Raw genomic sequence first — 19,027 nt, 5'->3', positions numbered from 1 at the left:
ACGCACCTCTCACGTGGTTCTGTCCCGTCGTCCCCAAGCCCAGCACAGAGCCCAAAGTAACCTCACAGGGGGCCTCCTCTCACGGTCCGGCCCAGGGCCCCTGGCTGGCCTGTCCTCCAGAGCCTCCCTGACGACTGACAGGAGCCACCAACAGAGCAGGGTGGCCATCAGAGCCCCCAGGCTGAGGCCTATGGGGAGGGGCTTTCAGCTCCTCAGCCCTGCTGGAGGCCGGGGGTCCACTCCCACCTCACCACACTCTGAAGCTTGGGCTGAGAGGAGAGCAGAGCCGTCAGTTATCCCCAAGGGGGGCTGTGGAAACCCCATGAGTCAGGCTGCTGCCGGTCACCCTGGGGAGGCTGGCCTGGCCACCCCTCCCAGCTCTGCCCACCCCCAGATTCAGGCTGCCTCACCTCAGCCCTGGCAGCCCCACCCTACCCTGGGCGGCCCTGGGTGCCTTGACTCACGTCCTGCCACCTAGCCTAATTGCCCCTTTCCTGGGCGTCGTTCTGGAAGCGCTGGTCAGAGACCAGTGTCCTTCCCACCTCTTTATCCCTCCATGAAAGCCCGTGACACTAGGTGACATCCCACTGGGCTGAGAACCCATTGGGGAGGAGCTCAACCCTAGAGGGGTGGAGAAAGAGGATGAGGCAAGAAGTAAAAGGAGGGAAGAGGGAGGGGGCGGAGCATCTGGGGCTTCACTGGAGCCCAGACCCCACCTTCTAAGCAAAGGCGGAGCCCAGACTTGGGCTACCCAGAACCCCACCTCCCCACCCCACTGGGACATCCAAGTGAGCCCGACTAGCCCGTCCCTCGAAGAAAGCCCTTTGCCGCCCTGGGCAGGGTGAGGAAGCCAATGGGCACGGACCCCAGCCCACACAGACTTCGGTTGTGTACATGGTGGGTGCCTTGGGACTCCTGGATACCACCACTAGACACAGAGCACAAATTCAGGTGGTCGTACCTCAGCTTTATTCTCAGGTCCCTCACAAACCAGATACAGCTCAGAGATGGGCCCAGGTCACCCTCCCCAATGAATGGTCCTTGGCTCCCCGCCCAGACCAGGCAGCGAGCTCTCTTGCCCACTTCTGCCTGTCTCCTTCAGCTGGGGGGTCACCCGGAGCCGGCCTCCGCAGCGAGGGCCGCAAGGCAGAGCCGGTGCCCTGGCGAGGAGCTGCTCCTGGGGACCAGCCGTCCCCTCTGTCCACAGGCTTATCCCAGCTCCATCTCAGGGCCCCAGGGTAGGCCTTAGAGGAGCTGGGGGCCCAGGCCTCCTTGTCCAAGGACTGGCTCCAGGCGGCCTGGATCCCCGAATTCTTGGGCTGTTGGAGACCCCCGCCGGGACTCTGGTGCTGAAAGGACTGCACTCCCAAGCCCCCCGTCCACATGGTGTCACTGGCTGAGGGAAGGGGCAAGAGGGCGTTTCTCCGGCTCCTGCACCTCGAGGCCTGAAGAGGAAGGCTCAGCTCAGGCCACTCCCTCGGGAGCTCCCAGCATTCGAGGAGGCCCCCAGGGCCCCCCACCTTCTGCCCCCCCCCACTGCCCCTTGCAGCTCCCCTCAGCTCCCCCCTCCTCACTCAAGCTGCACTGGCCACCTTGCCCGTCCTTGAACTTGCCAGGCCTTTGCTTCGGCTGTTCCCTCTGCCTGGAATGCTTGTCCCCAGGGATGTTGACAGGAAACTCTCACCTCCAAGTCTTTGCTCCCACTTCACCTCCTCTCTGAGGACTACCCTGAGCACTGTAGTCAAACTCACAACCTGTCCCACCCAGCGCTCCTGATCTCCTCCCCCCTGTGCTCTCTCTTCCCAGAGCATTGCCACCCACTACCATTCTGGGGCTGAGCCGCCCAGTGCAGAACCGAGCCCCTGAGATGCGGCCCATCTGAACTTCCATGTGCTGGAGTGTAAAACAGCCGCTGGACTCAAGGACGTAGCAGGAAAAAATTATATAAACTATCTCATTAATAAAAATTAATTAATTAACTAAATAAATAAATATCTCATTAATGACTTTCCACACTGACTACAGGTTGAAATGGTAACCGTTCTGGTATAATGGGATAAATAAAATGTTATTAAAACTAATTTTACCTGAATAAATAAGACCTTAAAAAATAAAGGGGGGAGGGGCACTGGGTGGCTCAGTCAGTAAAGCGTCTGCCTTCGGCTCAGGTCATGATCCCGGGGTCCTGGGATCGAGTCCCGCATCGGACTCCCTGCTCAGTGGGAAGCCTGCTTCTCCCTCTCCCCCTGCTCCTGCTCTCTCTTGCTATCTCTGTCTCTCTCTCTCTCCAATAAATAAATAAAATCTTTTTTAAAAAATTAAATTAATGGGGCGCCTGGGTGGCTCAGTCGTTAAGCATCTGCCTTCGGCTCAGGTCGTGATCCCAGGGTCCTGGGATCGAGCCCCGCATCGGTCTCCCTGATCTGCGGGAAGCCTGCTTCTCCCTCTCCCACTCCCCCTGCTTGTGTTCCCTCTCTCGCTGTGTCTCTCTCTGTCAAATAAATAAATAAAATCTTTAAAAAATAAATAAATAAATAAATAAATAAATAAATAAATATTAAAAATTAAATTAATTTTACCGGTCTCTCTTTACTTTTCTGATGAGGCTACTGGAAAATTTTAAATTACACATGTAGCTCACATCATATTTCTACTGGACAGGGCCGTTGTAGATAATTATTATTTTAATGCACGTTGTTTACTATCTCTCTCCTGTACCAGAATGTTCTCTGCTGTATCCCTAGCACATCCCCTGGCACTCAGTGAAGGCTCATTGTCAAGTAGATGACTGGATGAACCAGGGGCCCCAGGCAGGCCAAATATCCCCACTCACCCTCTCCGTTAGCATCTGCTTTGTGTTCCGACAGGGTCTCGATGGAGCCATCCCATCCCACGCCAGGTCCTGGGGGTGCACAAGGCAGCCAATGGGCCATGGGGACCACAGCAGAGGCGGGCAGGGCTTGTGGGGAGACCCAAGGGACAGGAGAAAGCCAAGGGGTTAGTGGGTCCAAGGGAGCTGGGGAGCAAATGGGAGCAGAGACCCTCATCTCTCACCTTTGCCATGGGAGGTGGGCGCGCCCAGGGGGCCCGGCCTGCGCTGTCGGAATCGCTGCCTGGGGGTGTCCCCGGGGCTGAATGACTCAGAGCTTCGCCCCACAGGGAATCGTGAGCTGAGTTTCCGCCGCTGCCCCCCTGCCAGGGTCTCATCCCGCAGGCAGAGGGAGCTCTGGGCCCGGCGCATGGGTGCCGGGGAAGGGGACCCTGCAAGAGGCATAGGCAGGGAGGGTGTGGAGCAATGCAGGAAAGGGCTGGGCAGAGTGGAGGGGCCGGTGGGGTGACGCTGCAAAGGAGCAAGGAGAGGAGGCTGCAGAGGCAGGGGTAAGGTCTGGGTGAGGGAGGGTGGTGACAGGAGGCTGGCCTGGGCCGGCTCTGACACTAGCTGACTGTGTGACCTGGGGCAAGGCACATCCCCTCCCCGGGCCTCGGCTTCCTCATCTGCCCCCCACACCCAGCAGCAGCGCCTGCGCCTCCTACAGGCTCACTGCAGTTCTCTCTCCTCCTCCAGGAAGCCTTCCCTGATATGACCCAGCCTGAGTCCACTGTGCTTCCTGGACTCCCACAGCTCCCTGCACAGTCCTGACCTCTCACTAAAGTCCCCTGCCGCTCTGAGGTCCTAGACACCGCTGCGGATGGGTAGGACAGGGTGCGCGGCAGCGCCGGCAGGAGGGAGGTGCCGGCTGAAGGGGTTGTGGCAGGGACGCAGGGTGGGGTTGCGGCAGGGAAGGCCAGCGGGGGTACACGTGCAAGCCACACCAGATGAAGGGAGAGACGAGGGGCGCTGGCAAGCACCAGGGTGGGGGTAGGAGACATGGGGTAGGGACCATCCTGGTCACCCGGCCCCCAGACCCACCTGTCCCATCTGCCTCCCTGCCCTCGGAGAGCTCCGTCTCTGGGGGGCCCCCCAGGCTCTCGGTGCTGCCAGCCCCATCGGCCCCCAGGCGTGGCCCCCCATGGAGGCCCCCCTCCCGCCGGGGCCGCATCAGCCTCTTCACCTTGTCTGCCAACCAGCTGCCCTTCCTGGGGGCAAGAGGGCACAAGAGGGGGTAAGGCCAGGGAGGAAGGAGGGACAAGAGGGCCACGCTGGGGATGGCAAAGGCCAGGCAAACCCTCATCGGGGCCTGGAGAGGGCAGGGCAGGGGCAGAGGGTGGGAGGATCCCCAGCTCCAGGGGGTGGAGGGGCCCCTCACTTGGTCCGGGGCAGGGGTCCAGGCTCCAGCACTCGGTACTGGTCCATGATCTTCTCCACCAGCTTCTGCTTCTCACGGCGCAACGCATTGAGCTGGTCCCTGCGAGCATGAGGAGGGAGGAGGCGGGCGTGAGGCCGGGCAGGAACGCGGCTCAGGACCCACCGCCACGAGCCTGCCTGCTGCTCGCACACCGCGCTCTGGTGCTGGCAAACTGCTACTGTCCTGAGCCCCGGGCGGTCAGCCCCGGCCCTTTCCCCAGGACCCCCCGGGCATCCGCCCATGAGCAGCCACAGGGGTCTCCGGGACCCGCTCCCGATCCCGCTCCCGGCAGCGGATCTGGGCCCGCCCACGGCCTGCTCACAGGTACTCGCGCTGCTCGCGGTGCAGGTGGTCCCTGCTCTCCAGGCTGCGCTCCAGGAGCTCCCGGTTCTCCCGGCTCAGCGCCTGCACCTCGGCCAGCAGCTGCCGGTTCTCCTCTTCCTGGGCGCTCCGAAGCTCTGTCAACAGCTGGGGGCGGGGGGGGGGGGGAAGCAGGCGGTAGGGCAGGTGGGGGATTTAACGGGGCTCAGGGTGGCCACCTTCCACCCCCCCCAACTCTCCAGCCCCCAGCCGGCCACCGCCCATCCCTCACCACACCTCGCACTGCGTGGTCAGCCGGCAGGCACTCAGGTCCAGCTGCTGGTTGGACTCACGCAGTCGCTGGCTCTGCGCCTCCAGCTGGGCCCGCTCCAGTTCCAGCCGCGCCAGCCGGCCCCGCAGCTCCCCACGTTCACCCTGCAGCTCACCGCGCTCCCGAGACACCTCTGCCAACAGCTTCTGAGCCCTGCAGAGTCCAGAAGAGACGCTCTCCGAGGGCACTCAACCCCCTCCCAGGCCCCCCCCATAGGGGCCAGAAGGCCACGCTGGGCAAGAGAGGCAAAGCGGGACCCCACAGGGACAGTGACTAACTCACCACCAACCCACTTTGCAGACGGGAACACTGAGACCTGGCCCGAGAGGGGCGGGGCTGTGCTAGGGCTGGTACCTGTCATGCTCACTCTGCAGCCTCCGCAGCTCCTCCTCCAGGCCGCGCTGCCGATGCCCGTCCTGCATCAGGCGTTCTCGCTCCGCCAGCAAGGCCATCTCCTGCGCCTCCACGCTGGCCCTCTGGGCCTGCAGCTGCTCATGCCTGGGATGCACAGGGACGGAGAGGGCTGCAGAGACCTGGCGCCGGGGCGAGTGTGCGGCTGGACTATCCGGACCTAGGGGTCTGCCCTCTCCTAAGCACCGGCCCCCAAACAAAGCGAGGGGGCAGAATGCCCGGCGAGGTGCCCACCACTCCCCATGATGAACGAGCCTCAGGGTGAGCTCACCCCGGGGCCCAGCCACACGTGAGACCACGGCAGCAGAGGGGGCTGTGTTGAGTGGTGGTCCTTGGGGAGGGGGCCGGGGGCGGTCAGAGCCACGCAGGCCAGGGGTGCTGGGGAGAGAAGCCGGGAGTCTGGGGGAGGCTCACCGGCCCTGCAGCTCCCGGTGGGCCAGCTCCAGCGCCCGCATGTTAGCCTTGAGGTCACGGTGCCGGACCAGCAGTCCCTCTAGCTCGGCCTCCTGCCGCCGCTGCAGCTGGGCCAGGGCCTCATGATCCCGCAGCAGAGCCTGCTGCTGCCCCCGGGTCTCCTCCTGGGACTGCCGCGCCATCCGCACCTCCTCCTCCAGGACCCCCAGCTTCTTATGCAGCTCCTGGCCCTGCATCTCCAGGACAGACTTTTCAGCCTAGACAGAGGAGGGGGTGCAATCCCAGTTCCGAAAGGGGGTAAGGGACCGGGGGCAAAAGGCAAGGGGCAGGACAGAGAATACAGAGAGAACTATGGAGGAGGCCGAGTGCTAGAGCGGAGGTGACAGGGAACAGAAAGCAGAGGCGGGGGTGAGTGGGCAAGGAGAGGGGAGCGGTATCATGGAGATGGGCGCTGGTGCCAGGCTGCGGAGGGGAGGGCAAGAGGCACAAGGCAGGGGTGGGACAGATGAGGCCGGGGTAGGAGCAGGGAAAGAGGAAGGGACTAAGGGCTGGCTGTTGAGAGGGATGGAGCTGAGCCAAAAAACAGCACAGAGGTGAGGGGAAGGGGGAAGGCTCAAGGGGAAGGAGCAAGTAGAAGTGAGCAGGAGCGGGGTTAGAGGGGTGCAGAATGGGGTAGTTCAGAGGTCAGGGACTAGGGAACAGGTAGGGCAGCCAGCTGGGAGCTAGGGCAGAGAAGAGGGCAGGCAGCAGTGGAAAGGGGGCCTGAGATTGGGCAGGGGGCGGGGCGCCCAGGCCGCCACCCACCTGCAGGCGGCTGCTGTACTCCTGGGCTCGCTGACTCTGCAGCAGGAGCTCCTGGGCTCGCCCCTGCAGGCTCCCCAGCTGCCCCTCCAGGTGCTGCAGCTGTCCTTGCAGAGCCACCTTCTCGGCCACCAGTGTTGCATTCTGCACGTTGCATTTGGAAGGGAGGGGGGTTAGCGGGGGCCAGGCCACCGGGGCAACCCCCTCCCCGTGCCTGCCACGGTCACACTCACACTGCGCTCCACCTCGATGAGCCGCCCACTCTGGGCCCCCGGGGTCTTCAGCTCAGCGTGCCCCTCGGACCCCAGCCCCTCGGGGCCCTGGCGCAGCTGCAAGGAGAGGCCCCGGGAGGTCACACGGGGGCGTGGAGGAGGCCGGAGGATCGTGCAGGGACCTAGCCCAGGGGACCCTCACCCCTTGGGCAGCACCGCTGCCCCATCCCTCCGTCACGGGGTCCCCCACCCCCCGCGCTCCTGGCTCCCACAGGTCCATCTGTCACTCTCTGTCTGCCCTGCTCCACGTCGCTCAGTTCTGCAGCAGGGCCTGGCCTCTGCCTGGGCCACTTCTCTCTTCACCCTGCCCTTCCTCCGGGCCCCAGTTTCAACACCACTTTCCCCCGACCAAGCTTATGTGTACGCGTTAGGGGCTCTGCTGGGTGCCCGCTGTCCCCTGACACCCCGTGTTATGGTGGCCCGTGTCCTTGCCTGGTCTTGGGCCCCACCACAACGCGGAGCTGAGCCCTGAGCTGGGAGCCTCAGAAACAATGGCCAGCCAAGAACAAGGGCAGTAACTGAGCTCACTCGGGAGTGGTGAGGCCCCAGAGAGACAGCCAGCACCTCAGAGCAGAGCCACTGGGGTCTGTCCGTTGGAGGAATGAGGGCAACAAGGCCCCCCAGAAGACTACAAGGCCTGGGCAGAGTCCGCCTGACCCCCAGCACGGGGCGCTCTCCAATAGGCCCCCAGATGGGGCACAAGGCAAGCAAGTGGCCCAAAATCAAGGGGCAAGACCAGCGCGGGGCTGGAGGGACTGAGCGCACGCAGCCGCGGCTGTCCGCAGGCAGGATGGAGGGCGGGGTGGGACGAGGCTCCCAGCACCCGGGGCCGCAGGCCTCACCTGGACCAGCTCCTCTTCCAGCTGCAGAGCCCTGGTCTTGAGCTCCCTCAGGGCCTCCTCCTTGCTGGTGGCTGCCGCCTGCAGCTCTGCTTCCAGCCGCTGCTCTAGGCCCTGGTACCTGCCAGGAGAAGCCGTGGCACCAACCCCTCCCCAAGCCCTAGCTGCCCCCTCTCTGCCCCTGGGGCGACACCCTCACCTCTGGTGCTGGAACTCTTGCTCTCGCAGAAATTCCTGGCGCTCTAGAGCCGCCTGTTCCAGCTCACTCTGCAGGTGCTCCAGCCGCGCTCCCAGCTCCCGGCCCCGCACCACGGCCTTCTCTAGCTCCTGAGGGCAGGCACAGCGGGCTCAGGGCCGGGAGGGAAGACCACCAGACTCACCCGGGGAGGGGGGAGCAGGGGGGCCACATTCCAAGGCCTGAGCGTCTGGAGGCCTAGCTTTCTGTCCTTCCTCTGTCACCCTGGGCAAATATCTTTTTTGTTTTGTTTTGTTTTTGTTTTTAAGTGGGCTCTCACGACCCTGAGATCAAGAGTCACATGCTCTACTGATGGAGTGAGCCAGGTGCCCCACCCTGGGCCAAGATCTTTACCCCTTTGGGCTTCCACTCCCCGACGGGGAGCAAAGCCTGGCCGCCTTGCGGAGTGACTACGGAAGACTGGGATCGTAAGCCTGGCAGCGGGTGAGGGAGGCCCCTGGTCCGGGACTCAGAGACACTCGCCGGGCAAGTGTCTTTACCTCTCTGAGCCCACGGTTCCTCGTGCGCCCAGTGGCAGCTAGACGTGTCCTACGTGCTGAGGCCATGTGGGCCACGTGAGGGAAAGAGGGGCTTGGAGGAGGCAGATCTGAAGAGCGCTCTGGGCCACAGGGGGAGGGCGACAGAGGACAGGAACTTGGTGAAGGTCGGGCTCAACCACAGTGGGGGCTGGCGGGTGGGGAGAGTCTGCGGGCCAGGCCAGGCCAGGCATCCTGTGGCGGTTGGGCCACACCATTGCGGAAGGGGGCAGAGTGGGCCGCAGAGGGACATAGGCCAAACCATTCTGAGGGTTTGGGGGCCCTGGCAGGATGAAACCACAAGGAAGGGCCGACTCGGACCAGCTGCCTACCAAAGCCTTACTCTGGACACTGAGTCTACAGCGTCTGCTCTGATCTTCCCGGTTTTGCAACCCCACCAAGCCTCCCCCGGGGCCACTGCCTCTCAATGAAAAACTACAAGTGCCCCTGCTCCCTGTTGGCCCACCTCCACAAGAGCCCAAGGGCTAAGGGGTAGAAAGAACAGTGGAACCGATGAAGAGACTTGAACCTCGGGCCAGACCGCGGAACTGGCCCCCTCCAGGCCCTGGCCACGGCCCTCAGCGCCCCGCCCCCTGCACTTGCAGCCGACAGGGACGCCACCTGCCCCCGGTTCCCCCCCCCCCCCCCCCCCCCCCCCCCCCCCCCCCCCCCCCCCCCCCCGCCGGGGCTAGCCAACTCCTCCTACACCACACCCAGTCATCACCAGGAACTGCCTGCCCAGGAAATCTCACAAAATTCCCCTTTGTCCTCAGGCTCTTCCACGGGCTCAGTCCTCGGAGCACACCCTCCCCTCCCCTGCACCTCCCCCTACCCTCACCTGCCCGGCCCACCTGCCGGCCTGGCCACTCCACAGCTGCCCCCAGCTCTCTACAGCGTCTTACGGTCTTATGGGATCCTGTAAGGCAGGTCATTTGTATTCCAGTTTTCCGGGAGACAGACAGGTTAAGGAGCTCACCCCTAACCACACAGCCAGTAGGCAGGGGATCTGGGCTAGGAGCCAGGTCTGCCTGGCAGCATCTCTCAGTCACATCCTACACAGTGAACCCCAGAGACTCCCTCTCGGCCTTACCTTCCCACCCACAGCCCCATGATCCCACTCCCCAAGCCTGCCCTGCCCTACGCCTAACCCCGGTCAACCCAACACTGTGTTCCCCGCTCCTCTCCGCCGCCCGAGGGGTCTCTCAGCAAATTACGCCTCCTCTCTGAATCTCAGTGACCTCGTCCGGACAATAGGGATGAGACTGGAAACTGCTCAGCTGGAAGATTCGATTCCTCGTCCGCAGCACACTGTCCCCCAGCAGCACGGGGGCCCCCTGGCCTGAACATCCTTCCCATTGCCTCCCAGTCTCCTCGGCTTCCCCCGAGGGGCCTTGCAACATGAGTACCTGACGACTCTGCTCCCTTCAATGCTCCACTGGGTTTAAAGGTTATTGCCCTCATGTGAAGGTCACGGAGGTCATTTCCTTCCCAAGAACAACCACAACTCCTTCCTTAGCTTGAAAGGAAGATGAGGCCCTGCCCAGTAGGAACCTGCTAGTGAATCCTCTGCCTAGCCTCCCTCCACTTCCCACCTCACACCCCCCACACCCAGCAGCAGCACCTGGGCCTCCTACGGGCTCACTGCAGTTCTCTCTCCTCCTCCAGGAAGCCTTCCCTGACATGACCCAGCCTGAGTCCACTGTGCTTCCTGGACTCCCACAGCTCCCTGCACAGTCCTGTCTCCACCCCAGACCCTGAGAGCCTCCCCCAGTACGGGCATTAGGCTGCCTGGTACAGCCCCTGGCGCCAAGGAGATCCCTGTCAACATGCGTGAGCCCATGAATGAAGGGGTTTCCAGGTCTCTCTCCTCCATCCCCCATCCCAGCCCCAGGCGGCCTCACCTGCCTCCTGATGGCCGCAGGCTCCCCTGCACACCAAGGGGACCCTCCTCAAACCCAGCCTCACACAGGTTTGCCCACACCCTTGGGTGGCTTTCCCTGCCTGGGGACGGAATACTGCCACCAGCAAGGCTGGCCCAGCACGTCTCTCCGGCCCTGTTCCTGCACCTGCCAGGTCCCTAAGCAGCGTTAATGCCTTCAGGTCTCTGCACATGCCGTTCCCTCTGAATGAAATGGCCTTCCTAGTGGAAGGTAGTGAGTCAGCTACCACAGTCAGAGATCCAGGATTGGCACCCAGGCAGTCTGGCTCCATAGCCATACTCTTATCCCCTCCTACAGCCCACCCCACCAGAGGTAGGGGACATCAGGCCAAGCACCTTTCGGAAGGCAGGGGTGGACTTCACCTTTCGCTCTCCAGCCCCAGCTAGGTGCCGAGCACTCCAGGGCCACGGATGGAATGAATAACCCAAACCCCAGCAACTGACCCAGAACCGCGCTTCCGATCCCAGGCTGTGAGCCCCAACATACCTCCTTGAGGGCCTGCCTCTCCCTCTCAGCCTCCTTCAGGTGCTGGCGGCCCTCGTTCTCCAGCACCTGCAGCCGCTCCTCAGCTGCCTCAGCCCGGGCCCTCAGTCTGGGCGCCTCGCGCTCCCACTGCCTCCGCTCTCGGCCTGTGGCTGCCAGGGCCTCTGTCAGCGCCTCCCGTTCCCTCGATGCGGCCTCCAGCTCCCGGCCGGCTGCCTCCACGGCCTCCCGCAGCCGAGCCTGCTCCCGGGCCTGGGCCTCCACCTCCCCCTGGGCCTCGGTCTCTGCCTTCCGTGCCTGAGCCAGCTCCTCGGAGAGGCGGGCAGCCTCCGTGCCTCGGGCCTCCAGCCTCCGGGCCTGGGCCTCTAGCTCCGCTCGAAGGGCCTCAGCCTCTTTCCTGAGCTGCACCACCTCCTCCCTCAGGGCCTCCTGCTCTGGGACACCACCAGCCAGCATCTCCCCTGGGATCGGCCCTTCCCAGGTCTGGGCCTCTGGCGCCCCTTCCGACTTCTGCTGTGGATTTTGCTGGCCTGGGTCCCCAACCATCCCCTCCAGCTTCTGTTCATGCTCTCTGGCCTCTCTCTGCCCTTGGGGTAGGTCCAGCCCTTGGCCTGGGGTCTCCTGCTCCTCCAGCTGCCCACGGAGGCTGAGCTCTGAGGGTCCAGGCTTGCTTGCGAGGCCCTCTTGCCTCAGTACCTGGGCTTTGGGCCCTGGCTCTCCAGTCTCTCCTCCCAACAGCTCAGCCTGAATTTCCACCCCTGGAACTTGAGGCGAGACCACAGCGCTGGGGGTCTGGAGAAGGGCTCCGTGGCCAGCCTCCTCCAGGGACTCCTGTGTTGCTACCACACGGCCTGATTCCTGGACGGTCAAGTCTGAGGTCTGGGGGGCCGCGGCAGCCACCTGGAGGGGTCTCTCTATCACCTGTGGGTCTGAGTCAGAAGCCTGGGGAGGCACAGCTACTCTCTCAAGGGCCGAGTCTGATACCGGGGGAGCCGGGTCCAAGGCCTGGGTGCCTTCATCCCCCACCTGGCCGGCCAAACCCTGGGGGCCCAGGTCTGAGGCCAGGCAAGTCTGGGGAGTCACATCCAGCTCTGGAACCAAGGAGTCCTCGCTCTGCTCCTCCAGCAGGGGGTGCTGAGGGTACATGAGAGGAAGGGTTAAGCCCCCAGGAGGAGGCAAGGAAGGACCTGCTAGGAAGGTTGGGGGAGGGGACTCACCTGGCCCCCAGGCTGCCCCCGGAGCACCTGCAGAAGGGCCCGAAGCTCCCGATTCTCCCTCTCCAGGGTCTGCAGCCGCCCGGCCTCTGCCTCTCTCACTTCATCATGAAGGGAGGGGGCTGCTCCTGGCACGGGTGCTGGGACATGTGAGATGAGGTTAGGACCCCTCCCTACACTTTGCCATGATCCCTGGTTCCTCCCACACACCCATAGACCCTCCCCCCGCCACAACACCTTGGGAAGAGAATGAAGTCAGAAGCCATCCCCACTAGAGTTGCAGGAAAAGAGGCAGCCAGCCCCACAACCGCAGCCCCTCTACCGGGGCCCTACTCACCCTCCCCGGGAGAGCCCAGGGGCGGCTCCAGGCTCCGCTGAAGCTCCAGCTCCAGCTCCACATTCTCCTCTGCCAGGCGCTCCACCTGATGCCGCAGAGTGTCCAGCTCCTGGGGGAAGGGCAGGGTCAGACAAGCCTTCCCCACCACGGCCAGGCCAATGTGTGGGCTAGATCACTAGGGGAAACAAGGAGTCAGGGGTCACAGGGCGCTCTAGAGAACTCTGAGGGACCACTGGGGCCACCAGGGGTCACAGATGACAGCGTGACTGGGGGTCACTCGGGCAATCTCACCGCATGGGCCTCGCCCAGACGGGTCCGCAGCAGCAGATTCTCACGCTGAGTCTCATGCAACCTAGCACAGCGCTCTTGAGCAACCTCCAGCTGCTCCTCCAGTAGTGCCTTGGAGGCTTCCAGAGTCCCGGAGAGAACCCGTTCCTCCTGGTGGGGAGCAGAGACACCGGGATGTGATGCTGCCCCCAAGCACTCCAGGGCCACAGACGCTGCCTTCCCTCCCTCATCTGACCCTGCACCCCTATGCTCTCCAGGCCCCGCCTCCCCCTCCCACCTGCCCCTCCCTCTCCAGGGTCTATCCAGGTACCATTTCCCCAGCGCCTGGCCCCGCCCCCTCCTGTGTAGGCCCCGCCCCTTCTCCCCAAGAACTCCCTCCCAAGGCGGCATCCCTCTAGGCTCCACCGCGAAGGGCTCTCTCCAGACAGTTCCTCCCCTGCACTCGGCCCCACCCTCCTCTCCAGGACCTACCCTTACCTACGGCCCCCACCTCTCCCCTCCAACCGCCCCATTCTCCAGAGGGCCTTTCCCCCAGACACCACCTCACCCATTTCTCCTGGTCGCGACTGTTCTATCCATTTGACGTCGCCCTCTCTTCTCCAGGCCCAAATTCGCCCCCCGTCCTGGCCCACCCTATCCCCGGCAGGCCCCGCCTCCCGGCCCCGCCCCGCGCCCCGCCCTCCCCAGGCCCCGCCTCCCGTCTCACCTCCAGCTGGCTTTTGCAAGCCTCGGCCACCTGTAGCCGCTCGCGACAGCGTCGCAGCTCCTCCTGCAGGCGGGGCAGGCGACCGGCCCGCTCCCGCAGCGCCTCTACCTCCTCGCGGTACAATTCGGCCCGCTTGGCCTGTCCCGACAGCGCCTGGGCCTGAGCCAGACGGTGCGGAGCTGGGGTCGGCCAGCCGCGGGCCAGAGGGATTAGGGAGGGGAAGGAGCCCGGGTGGCGGCAGGCGATGGGACAGAGGAGGCGTGGGGAGAGGGCTAGGGAATGCGGCAGCGGCGGGGAGCATCTGAGCGCACCTCCTGGCGGAGCCGTCGGATCTCGGCCTCCAAGCCCTGCACCTCCGCCTGGGAGTCTAGCAGCAGCTCGACCTTCTCCTCCCTGAAGAAAAGGGACGCTGGAGGGGTGTGGGGACCCAGAACCCCCAGGCCTGATCCCACCCGTTTCCATCCACGTCTAATCTGCCCCTCTCCCTCCAGGCCCACTTCCCAGACGGGGGTACTCACAGCTCCTGCCTCAGGCGCCGCAGCTGGGCCTTGGTGTTAGCCAGCTGCAGGGCCAGGTGGTGTGAGGGGCCCTCTGGGGGAGTCCTGGCAGGAGCCTCTGGCAACAAGGGGGCCGGCTGTCTCTCCAGCAGCAGTTCAGCCAGCCGCTGTGGGAAGTCGAGGGTCAGAAGCCAGAAGTAACGTATCCCATGCGCCCCAGTCAACACAAGCCACATCTGGCTCTTGAAGCTCTGCTGGTCCAAGACCCTCATCCCCAACCCCACATCTGGGCCCCAACCTCCATCCCCCCCCCATATCTGGGTCCCTGCAGTCCTCCCATTCCTCCACCTGGGTCACAAAGCCCCCTACCTGGGCCCCCATATCACGCTCCCTTGCTAGCCTTAACAAAGTCCCCAGGAGGCTCCGGGACAGCATCTCCAGTTCCGGAGGCTCCAGCTCCCCAGGCTCGGGCCCAGCCAGTGCCAGCACCACACCAGCCCCAGGCTGCGTCACCTGGGCGGGTAGGGAGAGCAGTTCAGCGGAGGAAGGTGAGGGGCAGGGTGCCCCCAGCTGGCAGTGCCAGTCCCAGGCTATCGACCAGCCCAAGTACCTCCTGGATGGCAGCAGCCAGCTCACTCTGGACCTCAAGACTGAGGCCCTGGATGTGTCGGATGAAGAGTTCCCGGTGCTCACACTGCAGGGAGACCGGGTGGAAATGCCGGCACAGGAATCCCCCACGTCTTCGTCTTCCGCGGAGGCTGAACCCTACCCTTCCCTCCCCTGCTCACCTGCACTGACGCCCCCAGCAGCAGCCGAAGGATGCCTTCCAACTCCTCCACCGCCTCCTCTGCAGGGCACAAGCCACGAAAAGTTACGGGTGGGGTGAGGGGATAGAAGCAGGAAGGGGTAGTAGGAGAGAGCACCTGAGAAGGGGTCAAACCCCAACGTCTGGAGGTCTGGGGGTGGCGACAGGATCAGCAGCTGCAGCTCCTCCTGGGGGCAGAGGAGACAGGACCTAAGAGAGGGGCCTTCCCACAGGGGCCTCCCAGGCTCAGCCTCCCCTTCCCAGCCCCTCACCTGGTAGAAGTCCCTCAGCCGGCCCCACAGGTGGTTCAGGTTCCGCACCCGCCAGGATGAAGGAGCATCACGGCCGGCGACCACCCGAGGTCCCCCTCGAGAACTAGGAGCTCTGTGGGCACAGGGAGCTAGGTGGGGGGCTCCATCAAGGCCCCACCTCCCCCAGTCAGGCTCCACCCACCAGCCCTCAAGCTCCTCCCAGTAGCCTGTGGGGGGAGGCGCCACCTCAGACGCCTAGGCCGGCCTGTGGCTTCTTACATGATGCCCAGCACCCGGAGGAGCAGGGCCCCATCGCTGAGATGCAAGAACTTCTTCTCCGGGCAAAGGGGCCCCTCTCCTTCCTCCTCCTCTTCCCCCTCCGGCTCCTCCGCCTCTCCCACCAGGCCGGCCAGTCCCAGGGCCTGTGGGGAGCAGAGACAAGTCAGCCGGGCCGGTTAGGAACTCCCCTCCCAGCAGAGTGACTCCCAGCCCCTTGGACCTGCCTCCTGAGCCCACGCAGCCTCCTCCTCACCTCTTCCCCAAATGCCCCTGACCCCTGCCCCATGGCTCCCTCGACTTCTCCAGCCCCACATCTGTGCCCACCCCTGCCCTCAGCACCTCCCCGCCCCCCACTCTCCCGGACCCTCCTCCAAACCCAGCACCAGCCCCTCCCTGCTGCTCACTTCCCTTTCCCAGCCGCCTCCCACCTGCCCCCTCACCCAGGTGGCCAGGCTCCCACTCAGGAAGTCTTTGAGTCTGGGCCCCTTGCCCCCATCCATGACAGGGCCAGGGTGTTGGTCCGGCTGTGGCAGCTACACCTGCCCTGAGAGGAAGAGGAAGTTCCCCTGGTCGGGGATCCCGGGGCCCAGCCACAGACACCCTGTGCAGCTTCCTCCTTCCGGGAGCAGGCGGGCCTCTGCACCCCCAGAGTCCTGCCTCAGCCCCCACCTCGCCACCCCACATCCTCCCGGCATCTCCGCAGGGCCACAGAGCTGGCACGGAGGTTAGCTGGGGAAGGTGGGGTCAGGGCCACCCGGGAGGGACGGCCGCAGCTCTCCTGGCGCAGGGGACCATGGCGGGTGAGTCCGCCACGCCTCTGGAAACTTGAAACTAGAGATGGGGACCTCGGCCTCGCATCTTCCAGGGCCTCTGCAAGGACTCTGGGCCTCGTGTGGTGAGTCTGGGCGTCCACACCTGCCTCTTCTGATTTGCCCAGCTTCGCTTTCCCCTCCATGTTTCTCAAACTCACCCAAGCTCCGCTCCCAAACTGGGAAGCCTGGGTCAGATGCCGCTGCCCCGGCAAATCTCCTCCGAACCCCAGCCAGGAGTGAGCCCCCCTCCTCTGCCCCACCCTCCCCCATCTCTCTGCACACCGGACTGACACAGGAGGTCTGGGCCATGGACATGTGACCTCACAGGCCTCAATTTCCCGTCCGTACAAGAAGAGGCTTGGTCTCCGGCCTCTGAGGGAAGCGGTGTAGCGCAAAGACCGGCAGCCTGTCTCCTGCTCACCCCCGGCCCTGCAGTGCAGAGGCCTGCAGCATGTCTCGTAGACAGGCCAGGAGGACCTCCCAGGCCCCCCACTGCGCACTATGGGGCCTCCATTCATTCTTTCATCCACCAGCGCCTTGCCAGACACAGCTAGATACTGGGATGTGGTGAAAGTCACCTAGTCCCTGCACCCACAAGCCTCGGGACACCGGGGAGATGGCTGCCCCCCAAAATCACACACGCACTCAAAATGTAACATTGCAGCTATACTATGTGCATGAACAGTGAAGGGACTGACTCCCGGGGATGGTCAAGGAAGGCATCCTGGCGAGGGGCTACGCGAGGAAGCTGAGATGGGGAATGATTGGGTGAAGAAGGCAAAGAGGGGAGGAAGGAAGAGAGCAGAAACAGAACGTGCAAGGGCTCTGCGGTGGCTGGAAGCCCTGCCCAGTGCAAAGTTCAGAGATTATTCATGTGTCGTGGATTCCAAGACCCTTTCTTGCTCCCCCTTAAATCTCCTAACCGGCTTAAATGGTAGAGTTGCTTTCTGGCTGGCTGCAGTCCTGACATAGTTGTCATTGCTTGCTCGTGCCCACACTTCAGAAGCAGCAAACCCGCAGACAGAAAGGGCGTCAGCAGCTTGGAAGGAAGGCCCAGAGGCAAGAGCTGAGTGAGCACTCCCTTAACCCCAGGGAATTAAAGGGTGCGAGCCCCCAGGGAAGAGAACCAGACTTGTCAGCACACTCCCCAAGCAGAAATCTATCCCGAAGCTGGCTTGCAACAGCTCCTGCTGCTGTCGGTTTCAGGGTTGTCAAGGTTGTCTTTTTTTTTTTTTTAAGATTTTATTTATTTATTTATTTGACAGAGACACAGCGAGAGAGAGAGCACAAGCAGGGGAAGCGGGATAGGGAGAAGCAGGCTTCCCACCGAGCAGGGAGCCCGATGTGGGGCTCGATCCCAGGACCCTGAGATCATGACCTGAGCCGAAGGCAGATGCTTAACGACTGAGCCACCCAGGCGCCCCAGTTTCAGGGTTGTCTTATGAATAGTTGGGGGGCTGGGGGGCTGTGCTCCAGCACTCACCATGACTCACTGGAGGAGGTGGTGGTGAAACCCAGACATCACGCCTCCGTCTCCGTCGGACTCTAAATGGGAAGGAGTTTTCCGAACACCATAAAACAACTTATTTTGCTTCCAGTTTCCTTTTCGTGTGTGCCTCCAAATTATATATGATGAGAATCTCCGTCTAAGTCAAAAAGAGCTCCTTCGGGAAGTATAAAATAAAGGTCTAGTGATGAAAGAGACTTGGGACGTAGTCAACTGGCAGCATTCTTGTCTTCCCTGAGTGGCATCTTTTACAATGGATGACATCTTAGATTTGATGAAATATGGGGTAATAACAACCATGGCAAACAGGCTTACCAAGAGCCAGTCATGGTTACAAGAACTTCACGCTTGGGACGCCTGGGTGGCTCAGTCGGCTGAGCGTCAGACTCTTGGTTTCTGCTCAGGTCATGATCTCGGGGTCATGAGATCGTGCCCCGCGTCAGGTTCTGCGCTCAGCATGGAGTCTGCTTGAGATTCTCTCTCTCCCTCTCTCTCCCTCTCTCTAAAATAAATAAATAAAATCTTTAAAAAAAAAAAAAAAAGGTAAGGGGCACCTGGGAGGCTCAGTTAAGCGTCTGCTTCAACTCAGATCATGATCCCAGAGTCCTGGGATCCAGCCCCACATTGGGCTCCCTGCTCCTCAGGGAGTCTGCTTCTCCCTCTGTCTGCCACTCCCCCTGCTTGTTCTTCTCTCTCTCTCTGTTAAATGAATAAATAAAATCTTTTTTTAAAAAAGTACTTTAGGCTTATTGACTTATTTGTGTTGGACTAATAATACGTGACCTAAGGACTAAGGGTCTCTAATTCACAGAGGGGGAAACTGAGACTCAGAGAGGTTACTAACCTGCCCAAAGTCACACAGCTATTAAGTGGTAGAACCAACCAAAGGAAGGCAGTGGGGCCACTGTGTAAAGAGCAAGGAGCTCACGGCCATGGCGAGCCAGGTCTCACCAGGCAGTGGGAAGGTGTGCAAGGCAGAAGAGCACAGCCATTGTTCATCCCTGCTGAGAAGCATCTGGAAATGCAGATAATCCTCTCAGAGGGTTGTTATGAGGATTCCATGAGCTGGGGCCCAGCTGAAACATTCATTAAATGGTCCCCGGTGTGGTTGTTATCTTTAGTATTAATAATATCAAGGGTCCATCCAGATTTGACCCTCCGTGGATCTTAACTTCTATTTGCACCCCCTCCCCCGAGGATTCCAGCCCAGGAAGTCCTCCCAGAGAGCCTGCTTGGGGTTAGCCAAGCGCGGTGACTGAGCCTCATCCCTTGGCTGCCGAGGGCCCCTGCCTTGCTCAACATCTCCCAGGCACACCCTTCCTCAAGCCTCGGAGGCAGGCGCTGGGTCAACGATGGCTTTCACATCCGTCCCTCCACACACGCCTGGCTGCCCCTCAACCCTCTTCTCTGACTCGCTCCAGCTGAGTCAGGCCCAGGGAGGCTTCGGGGAGAGGGGAAGGGAGGGACGGGCCTCTTTAAAAAA

The 19,027-nt window shown here is 62.5% G+C and overlaps 1 protein-coding gene across 1 annotated transcript; it reads right to left on the bottom strand.

Annotated features, from left to right (window-relative positions):
- Nucleotides 1-960: 960 nt before the first annotated feature.
- On the bottom strand, nucleotides 961-15,768 carry CCDC88B (coiled-coil domain containing 88B). Its single transcript, XM_032414784.1, has 27 exons — nucleotides 15,666-15,768; nucleotides 15,226-15,368; nucleotides 14,968-15,079; nucleotides 14,814-14,883; nucleotides 14,679-14,737; nucleotides 14,501-14,584; nucleotides 14,260-14,403; nucleotides 13,912-14,057; nucleotides 13,705-13,786; nucleotides 13,394-13,552; nucleotides 12,691-12,837; nucleotides 12,400-12,508; nucleotides 12,066-12,202; nucleotides 10,852-11,982; nucleotides 7,854-7,981; nucleotides 7,658-7,775; nucleotides 6,777-6,872; nucleotides 6,547-6,687; nucleotides 5,743-5,999; nucleotides 5,272-5,415; nucleotides 4,884-5,070; nucleotides 4,609-4,754; nucleotides 4,248-4,346; nucleotides 3,911-4,077; nucleotides 3,055-3,261; nucleotides 2,834-2,902; nucleotides 961-1,445 (listed from the first exon to the last, which is right to left on the bottom strand). Exons 1-27 carry the CDS (start codon nucleotides 15,723-15,725, stop codon nucleotides 1,390-1,392), a joined length of 4,398 nt encoding a protein of 1,465 aa, XP_032270675.1. The 5' UTR covers nucleotides 15,726-15,768; the 3' UTR covers nucleotides 961-1,389.
- Nucleotides 15,769-19,027: the final 3,259 nt, after the last annotated feature.

This window comes from Phoca vitulina, unplaced genomic scaffold (assembly GCF_004348235.1).
Source record: "Phoca vitulina isolate PV1807 unplaced genomic scaffold, GSC_HSeal_1.0 scaffold16, whole genome shotgun sequence".
Classification (NCBI taxonomy): domain Eukaryota; kingdom Metazoa; phylum Chordata; class Mammalia; order Carnivora; family Phocidae; genus Phoca; species Phoca vitulina.
The sequence above is the reverse complement of the archived record's forward strand: the minus strand, read 5'-3'. Positions and strand labels throughout refer to the sequence as shown.